This window comes from Grus americana, chromosome 17 (assembly GCF_028858705.1).
Source record: "Grus americana isolate bGruAme1 chromosome 17, bGruAme1.mat, whole genome shotgun sequence".
Lineage (NCBI taxonomy): Eukaryota > Metazoa > Chordata > Aves > Gruiformes > Gruidae > Grus > Grus americana.
In genome coordinates this window covers 838433-848061 of record NC_072868.1, presented here as the reverse complement: position 1 = coordinate 848061, position 9629 = coordinate 838433, and the positions used below count along the sequence as shown (strand labels likewise).

The following is a 9629-nucleotide window of genomic DNA, read 5'->3' as shown; positions in this document are numbered from 1 at the left end:
ATAAAAAGAAAGTTAGTACTTAAAAGGTTCAAAAATATATCAATCGTGATTTTTTTTTTTTACATAAATAAATTATATTGATTTTGGATTTAACAGCTGAAAAAACCCTTTCTGCTTCCACTGGAGGCAAAACTGAACAAAATGTTAGTTAAATAGAGATAGCAGCATTTCTAAGAAATCTGTCGATAGTGATACAGTATCTATGCTACAAGGATGTTATTAAATAGAACACATTTAATTATCGGGGAGGGGGGGTTGCATTATGATTGGTTACATACTTTAAAAAAAAAAAAAAATCATCCAATCCAGTAAACTGGGAATAAATTCCATGAAAGTAGAAACCAAATACTTTTTAGACCATGGGTAACAGACTTCTTTGAGATGCTAATTTTAACATGTACATAATTTATAATCCCAAATGTATAAAAGACAATGACAAAAAGCATCATAAATAAATAATGCAAACTGAAATAGTTATGTCAAAACATTTGGACCATCTGATAAATTAGCAAAAACTGTAACAGAAAATAAGTAAAAAATACAGTAAATTGTGACAACCAGATGTGAAACCGATTACTAGCACGCTCCCAACTCCCTCACCAGCCTGCCTGGTATCTCACTGCTGCACCACCCTGGGTTTATTTCAAGTCTCAAACCATGAGCTGCAAATAAGAACAAGCCCAAGTGAAAGAAAAAGCGAACAAGGAGTGAGGGGAAGGAGAACTCGGAGGAGTTGCCTGCGAGGAGTCTCGGTACCCGGGGCTGCGGGGGGCTGACGGCATTAAAACCCGGCCGTTTAAACCGCGGACGTCGAAATCATTTGCCGAGGGGGTGGGACTCGGAAATACTGTTCAACAGCAAACGGAATGGAAAGAAGAAGCCAAGGTCATCTCTTCACAGTCTAACGCTAGAAAAGAAGAAACTCGAGCTCTGCAAGTCTCTCGGGTCCTTCTCAGAGGACCGCCCGAGAGGAAAGCTGGCCCGCGGCTGTCGCCTGCTCTGCCAAAGGGACGTCGCGTCTGGGGCGAGGAGTGGAAAACGTAAAAACTCAAAAAGCCTCAGTGTTCATATAAGAGCAGTAAAATCAGTGTGGCCTGTTCACGGCTGGAAAAAAAATACCTTTACAGCACTTGTAATGCCATAGATGAGAACTAACGCCGTAGAGAACTGAAGACTAGCAGAATGATGAAGAAACTGGTAGCTACAGGTACAGTAATCCCAAAAGGCATGCAAGATGTGCAAAACCTTTCCAGCTCAAGCTGAAAAGTTCTTGTAACTATCGAGGAAAGGGCAACTAAACGCCACGTAACATAAAACCAAACTTTGGTTTTAAAAAAATATAAAAGAATGTCTACGTCATATTTTTCACTCGCTGCAGTTTGTCTGCAAACCTTTGAGGTGGGGGTGGTGAAGAAATTATATCACTACCAGTTATGCTTTTTCCTTTCAAAGAAATGAATATATGCATTTTCAATCATTAGTTATATACTTCTGTCTATACTACTATTCTAGTAACCATGATAAAATAGGGAAATATTTTAAATCAAAAATACACATTAGCACTTACTATAGCTGTGCTTTTTACCCCCAAATACAGGCTTTTTCGTTCAGTGTCGCTGTAGACAGAGATACCCTTGTCTGCGTGTAGACCAAGAGGTAAAGACTTTTCTTTTGCTCGTTTGTTTTTTTTTTTTTTTGCTGCTTTTTCTTCTCAAAGGAGTGAGCAATTTGGGGGGGTGACTGAGTACTGGATTTGCTATCGTCGGCTGGGATGAACGACTGGAAAAACAGAACGAGAATTCGGTGCCTCCCATACTAGCTAGACAACACTGTTTATCTAATAAAGTGGCAAGACCCTGCAACTATTAACATGTAGTATGTCACCAGAGTTTTTTCTGACAGGGAATTAGGTAGATAATATTACTCATGGAAACACAGGTTTATGAAGGCGGAGCGGGGCGGGAGGGTAAGTAACAAAGAGTTTATGGGATAAGAAACTCACAAGCCACAATTGTTTTGTGTTTTTTTTTTCAATGAAACAAAAGTTCTAATTGGTATCGCGAGCCGCTTCGCGCTCCTCCGCTGCTGGTCCGTCCTGCTCTTTCTCTGCCGACAAAGGCGGTGTTTGCTCTGTACAGTTTTGACTGTTCGCAGCTTCTTTTTCTGGCAGCGAGACAGTTTCTGGCTCTGGGTTTGCCGATTCCCCTTTCGCTTTCTTTCTCTTCCGCTTCTGGCTTTCCAGGTTCGCTGCCTCCGAGTGCCTGGTTTGCTGTATGCCGGGCAGCGCCATGCCGATGCCGGGGGAAAGGAACATTGAGGGATAGATCAGTCCAGGAGACATCCCTGGGATAAGGAACGGGTTAAAAGCTACAGGACTACTGGTAGTTATTGCAGATTCTGTCTGATTAGAAAACGAACTAGGACCGGGCTTATCTTCCGAGAGAGTTTCTTTTTTCACGTCCTGGCTACTCTGTTTATCCTCAGCAGCTTTCTCTGCGCTGGCTGTACCACTTTTCGTTGTGCTTGTTAGCGAAGTTGGAGCAGTCGCAGTACAAGTAGTTGTCATGGGGGGGTTGAGAAGTCCTCCAACGCCAAACATCTGCGGTACGGTAGCCATGCCCGGCAGCATCATGGGCAACATACTCAGGGTGCTTTTCACGTCCTCGCCGGCGGGCACTGCTGCAAACCCAGCAGGAAACCCCACCAGCCCGGTCAGAGGGATCCCTTGCATGTTTCTCATGTTCTGAAGTCCTACTAGATCCATCCCAGCAATCAGTCCGTTCATGAACAATGGTCCCATTCCAGAAGAAGAATCTGCTACAATGCCGGGGCCTTTAATGAGTTCGCTTCGGGGCCTTCTCCCCCTCCGGCGCGGCCCCGCGTCTCGGAGCACAGGCTCGGTTAGGATGCGATTGAATTTGCTCTCCGGTAAGTAGCCCTGAAAACAAAACACACACAACAGAAAACACCTGACAGTTATTACTGCATCAAAGGAATCGGGGGGCTCTGTGCTCGCATCTGCGTCCCAGATGGTGTCAGCACAGGACTATTTGCCTACATGATATGGAATTTGAGAGGTACGCACAACTTTTCCCCAAGGGATGCTGCTGAGTGCAAAACACCCTCACTCTGCCCTGGCGTGATGCTGCAGCGTCAAAGTGCGCAGGGAGGAAAGGCGGAAGCACGTTTTCACCCTGCATTTTCACCTGAGCCCTCAGCGTCGGCTGCTCGCAACGCGAGAAGCACCGAGGCAGCTCTGTGTCAGACGCCAGCTCAGCTCCCTTCCCAGCTTCAACGGTGGCTCCAGCAACGGGTGAAAAATCCTGTCTTTTAGATGGGAAGGGCCAAATTTTCAATGCTCTGCAGGACAGCAAAGCTGCATGGGATGACACACAAGGAGTGGGCATGCTGTCTGAGGAGCTCCCGGTCAGAGCTTTGCCGAGACGCCAGGAAGGTTCTTCCGAGCATTGAGATATGGGACCAGAACCCAGCGGCCATGACTGGGCGAGACTGTCCAGCTACACAGAGCAGTGCGGGGGGCATCCATAGCGCAGCTTAAAACTCCATTTTTCAGCATCCTCATCACGGACATTTAAACATTTCCCTTTGTGGCTCCCTTGAGTCTCAATATCGCTGCTCTTTGAACCGTTTCCAATAGATTGAGGTAGGAAAAGCATTTCCTATGGGCACCTGCAGTGCAGAAACCTGCATCAACCGACCCGGCAGCCTGGACAGCACAGCTACTGCCCCAAGAGGGAGGATCTCCTGCTCTGCTCCCGCTGGCACACGGGGCTCTGCGCCGGGGCTCCGCGGGGCAGCTGACCCCACGCTCCCGCCTGCCCAAGCGCCCGGAGCAGCCAGACGTCCCTCCGCATGCACGTGCCAGGACGGATGCGCACTCGCCAAAAGCAAAGTGCTGATGGGGCTCGGGGGTGCGAATGCTAACGGGCATGCAGCCGCCGAACCGGGGCGCGTGAGCGGGTGCCCGGGGCGCTGGCCAGGCTCACAGCTATTCCTACCGGCACAGAGACATTCCCCCGCAAACGAAGGGAAGGAAGAGCTGCGAGTTCGCACGGGCGCTGGCCACCCGGATGGGGCGCTGACGCCAGCCCGGACGGGGAGCTGTTTTCCTGGGGAGCAGGACAGACCATGCCAAATCTCCAGCACTAATTAAAAGCAAATTTGAGAGCAGTACAAACCTCTAGGCCAATTGATTCCCCCCTGCAGGCCCCTGCAAAGGCGTCACACAAACCACCACAGCCACAAAAACTGGGCGCGGGCGAGAGGGACCGTAGGGAGAAGTCTGGGTAAGGCCAGGCCGCAGGGCTGATCTGGCAGCGCCCGTGTGCCGGAGGGGAGAGCGCTGCTCCTGCGCAGGCTGTGCCACGCGCCGGGGCAGGGGCTGGCGTGGCGACAGGGTGGATGAACGCGGCGAGGCGAGGCTCCGTCCTGCCCCTCTCCCTGCCGGTGTCGGAGCCTTCAGGAATGGCGACCTGCGGGGCCTTTAGCGGGCCCAGGGCTGCACAGGCAGAGTCTGCAGGAGCTGATGAAAAGCCTCGGCTGAGGGTATTTTTGAAAATTTGACCCGTGAGAATGCGTTTTGTCCGCTCCCTGCCGTCCAGCACCTGAGGTGGATTACCGCTCCCGGGGCATTTCTCTTGCCCCCGCTACTTCTAAGCATCCCGAGGCTTTCTGGACAGTCTCCCTGAGCTGCTGAGCCCCGTTCCCAGGGCGCCGACCCCCCTCTCTCCTTCCCCTGGCCTCGCCGCTGAGCTGTGGTGCGCGCCCAACCTCCCTCTCTGCCACCGAGCGCTCCCGGCGCTGCCGTCCCGGCAGCCGTCCCCTCCCGCGCGCGCAGCCAAGCTCCTGCCTCGCAGCTCCCGGATCCTCACTGGAGAAAGGTTGTGGGATGGGGAGGGGAAAGAAAAAATGACATGATACAGATTTCTCCAAAAGCTCTAACTTACTGAAAGCTTAACAATGTCAGCCCAGTCAGCTGCAACAGCATACTCCAAGTTTGCATCAAGCCACCTTGGCAATTCCTTCAATGCTGGTGCCGTGGCTCCCCCTAACTATAAAACACAGCAGAAGGATGACCTCTATTGCAGAAAGAGTTATGTAAAATAATACAAGAAACACGATTACGATTCCCCTAGCTCCTTGCTTTGGGCCGCAATTTGGCCGGGGCAGAGACTCTTCCCTGGCTACACGTCTTTGTGGGACTCGGTATGCGCCTGCTGCCTCCAGACACACGGTTCAGGGAGGAAAAGGCAAATTCAGCCTCTGTGGCCCGTCCCATCGCCCTCCCCGTGAACAAGCGATGGGGATAGAGCTTCTGTAAAAGCCAAGCTCAGAACTGGACAAACCCACCAATTCACCCAGGTCTCCAACGGCCATCGTGGGTGTAACAGAGGGAAACACGGATGTGGCCGGAACAGCCTCTTTCTGCCTCGCTCTTTAGTTTTGGTTTTAGGCATGATAAATGTCACATCGCCTTCTGACCCAGTGCAGTTCTGGGTGCATTTAAGAGCTGAATTTGGGTGGGAAGTATCCCTGAACGTCCCTTCTCATTCACAGAGGTGAACATCAGTGCACTGGAGATTAAACCGCAGACCAGTAAATCCATGCTTCTTGCTCTGTAACAAGACAAAGCCCTTCAAACCCTCCGCTTCCCGCATGCCCTGCACCTGGATGGGTATCGGCATGCTCTGCCTGCGCCTCATAAGGAGGAACAAACCAAAGCTATCTGCAATATTACAATTTGTGGCATATTGCAGTGAATTCAAGGGGAACAATCAAATCTGGAACGGGAAGCACCAGCCAGGGCTGTGCGGACGGTGGCTTTAAAGCCAAAGGCTGAATCCCTTTGCCATTGTCTGTGTATCCTGGCAAGGGGGAACACTCAGACTTCCCTTGCTTCACACAGAAAGTCACTCATTTCGCAGGTCTGTGTCCCCTCGGGCACACACGAATAGTGCAGATCAGTGCCGTGTTCCGGACTTTTGTCCCAGCCATAGGCTTCTCTGGATTAAATCTCCCCCAGGTGAGCTCGGGGCCTGCCAAGCATTTCAAGACACCGAGGGCAGAGCACAGAACAGGCCTTCGCTTACCCGCCGTCCGGTACCCTTATGTACCACAGGCACCCGCTCCTCTCCCGTGAGTGAGTTAATGTCCAATTTGCTGGGGTCCTTGCAGCGCTGCCTCCTCTGCTTGGGCTTGTCTGAAAAACTCTGGAGTGCAAACAAGACAACATTAATGAGACTAGATGGCTTAATGAGCCTGGATGGCTAGAAGCCCTGCAGGAGAGCGGCACAGATGAGCTCCTGAGGGACAGAGGGTCCTGCGGACTTGGGCGGGAGCGGCGCGAGTGGCACAAGCTGGTCTCTGCCACAGGGCCGGCTCTCGAATGAGCACGATTGATTTTTGTAGGTATAAAGGGGTTTTCAGTGTACCCCACTTAGACCGCTCCAGCCCTTTCTACTTCCCCTCCAATCCTAAAGCTATAACCCGCTGCCGATTCGTACACGCGCGTCTGTAAACGGGGCGCTACCTACAAGTAGGAAAAAAGGAGAGAACAGGTCTGCGTGTGCCATCTCGTGTCAGTCTGACACAGCTACCCACTTCTCGCCAGCTCATCTGGGCTGTGTTTTCGCTCCCGTTTCAGCTGTTCCCACCGCAGAGCTGCTGCACCATGCTGCTTGGGGCTCAGAGCCCTTCAGGATCGCAACCTGCAGAGCTACGGCTGAGTTGTCGCACACCCGCTGCGGGCACCGAGTCCCGGCACCGGTGTGCCCGCAGGGATGTAGCATGACGACCAACTACTGCAGGCTCTGATTCCTGAGAGTCAAAGAGAAGACCCTGCGCTTGGTCTGTCCTTCAAGAAGCTGCGCTGCTGCAGCACCCCAAGGTGCCATCCCACCCAGAGAGAGGCCGCCCGCCCTGCCACCTGCCATGGGAGGTCCTGCTGGGCTGGCCCAGGGCACTGCGGGCTTGCCAGGAGCAAGAGGTTCACCAGCGGCACGGCCAGACTGGACGAGTTCCAGTTAGCCCCCATGGGAGGCAAGAGCGATGGAAAGGAGTGGGAAGGCACCTCCACTCCTGCTCCACCGTGTGACTGCTCCTGGCAGCGCTCCTGGGAGTCCGGCCTCGGGCACAGAGCTGCACGTGTCTCTGGACTCTGGAAAGCAGGGGCCATCCTGCCCCAGCAAACGCTGGGCTCCTCATCTCTCATCTCTAACGAGCTCCAAAACACTAATGGCTTGCCTGTACTCCAGGCTCCAGGGAATCCCAGCCTCAGGCACAAAACCTCCAGGACCAAGATGCACAGTCTTTTATGTATAACACCACATTTCTTCCTACTCTGTTTTACAGCCTGTGCTCTGCCTACCACACGGGCTAATAGGCTAAATAAGCTGAAACCGGGAGCAAACCAACCTGCGAAACCGAGAGGTGGGTGCTTATGAGACGGCAAGAAGAATCAGACTCTGCACCCCACCCTCTGCCACTCTGCTTTCTGACAGCGCCCGCGGCCACGCAACCGCAGCCTTTGCAGCCTGCAACACAGCCGCTCCCATCCAGTTTTTAAAGCGAGGAGGTTTCCTCTTGCCTGGGAACCTTATTTAATAAAACAGCACTGCCCAAAATGACCCCAAGGAAAGCTTGTAGGTGAAAAGGAGCAACACAGACGGACCTTGAGCATCCCAAATCCCTTTTCCCATTTCTCTCCCCATCCCTGGTGCTTCTGGAAGACATTGGACTAATTCTGCATGGGGCAGACGGAGGCACTGGAGCTGAAGAACAGATCTTGGGGCAGGAGGACGCACCTCAGCAAGTGCCTTTCGCTGCTGTACCGTGGCCCACCTCCAGACGTGTGATGAACCTCCCAAACAGCCCTGATGAACCCCACAAGCCACGGTACAGGGAGAAAAGCTGCATTTGCAGATACTTCGTGGAAGCCCTGAACTCGAGAGCAACCACAGAAAACCTGATATGCAGGGCAACACACAAGGCAGACACACACATTCTCACACACACATGTGCGCACGCGCCACCGAAGGCCACCCTTACTGTGCCAAAGCCGGGAACGTCGAGTGTGTAGTCGGACTGCTGACGGAGCCAGTCGAGGAGACTCTTATTTGGGACAGCCTTCTCTGCCTGGCTGCCCGCAGCTGGGACTGGCTGTGGAGTTGAGGTAGCAGCAACCGGCCCATCAGGGAGGGGACTGGTCTGGGGGGGCTGTGGCTGGTCTTCCTGCACATCCTGACGTGAAGGGAGGAGCAGGGAGAGCCTGTCAGCAGCACGTGGTGATGCACGCGCACCCAGATAAGCAGAGCTCCCAAAGCAGGTCATCTGTTCCCATCACACAGATGAATCCACATACTCGCAGTGCCTGTTCCTTACATCACCACCCACCACTGCATTATGCTCCCCCTCCATCCCCAGCACTGGTGGCATGGAGGGCAGAGAGCTGGGACATGCTTCTGAACTCATCTGGAAACACCCTCATCACCAGGAGGACCACCTTCCCCCAGATCACTCCTACAAGTAGTCTACAGGGACTGGTCTTGCTCCCAGAGCCCCGCTCTTTGAGTGGATCTCAGGGGAGGAGAAAGGGTGCAGCAGGCTCTTGGCCACAGCTCCGATGCAGTCAAGGACCTTTCCTCATGTTCTCTAACCCTAGACACCCCCTGAGGTGGGACAGCTGCTTTTGATAATGCTTAGCAGGACTCAAACGCTCCAGGCAGAGCGCTGCAAGCCAGAGGGAAAACTTCCCTTCCTCCCTGGAGTACTCTCTGCTCCTGCCTGCTCCAGCACAAGCTGAGCTGTCCTGGAGGAGGTCCTGCTTTGTCGGGGCAGTAGAGCTTGTAGGGGAGAGCTGGACCCTGAGACAATTCGTGCTGACTCCACTGGGGCCATGTGAAAGAGGGGAGCATCAACCCACCTGCAGCCTGGTTGGAAGAGGCCTCTCCTTCAAGAAGATGAGGTCCATCCCTTCTACATTTTTTCTCCTGCCCCGTCTCCTCCTCATGGCAGCATCGTCTCTTCGGAGGCTGCCGTTTACAATTTGTCCCGTGACAGGATGGATTAACCCTGCCTGGAGGATGCCAGACAAGTCCATGCCCAGGGAGCCCTGGAGGGTGTTCACGGTCCCCAGCTTGGGCATGTTTGTGTTCAGGGGGAAAGGAGAGGAGTTCCCCGGGGACCCATCAGAGGCTCTGGACAAGTCCACCGCCGCGTCTCGCCAGCCATTCAGCATGATGGGGGGATGAACATGGGTTGCTGCTAGCTGCTCCAAGCTCCGCTGTTTGGCGTCTCTCTCCATCTCGAATTCATAGGGCCGTCTGTGCTTCCGCTCGTCCTTTGCAAAGGCAGGGGTCAGGAAACCTTCCTGTGTATCAAAGCCACGGAGAGGGTTACGGCTGCTCGCGCACTGCCCAGGGACCACAGGTCTTCAAACGATCACTCAGCTAACGGTCAGGCTCTTCTGCCTCTCCGCAGGAGCCCTGAAGGATGCCCTTTCCCTGGGAACGTCACACCTCTCTTTCCCTGTGTGGGGATGGTGCAGGAGCATCCTCACACTTTGATCTCCCAAGGTGCTATAACCCTGGGTGCTCTGCCAGCCGGTGTGC

At 53.3% G+C, this 9629-nt stretch overlaps 1 protein-coding gene across 4 annotated transcripts in view; it reads right to left on the bottom strand.

Annotated features, from left to right (window-relative positions):
* Positions 1 to 214: 214 nt before the first annotated feature.
* The window catches only part of CHD6 (chromodomain helicase DNA binding protein 6), a 90808-nt gene continuing 81393 nt past the window's right edge, over positions 215 to 9629 (bottom strand). For all 4 annotated transcript variants that reach the window (XM_054845814.1, XM_054845816.1, XM_054845813.1 and 1 more), the window contains 5 exons: positions 8942 to 9388; positions 8068 to 8259; positions 6111 to 6230; positions 4968 to 5072; positions 215 to 2938 (listed from right to left, as the gene is read on the bottom strand). In XM_054845814.1, coding sequence (XP_054701789.1) covers positions 2048 to 2938; positions 4968 to 5072; positions 6111 to 6230; positions 8068 to 8259; positions 8942 to 9388 — 1755 coding nt within the window. In that variant the 3' untranslated portion in view covers positions 215 to 2047. The remainder of the gene's footprint in view (positions 2939 to 4967; positions 5073 to 6110; positions 6231 to 8067; positions 8260 to 8941; positions 9389 to 9629) is intronic.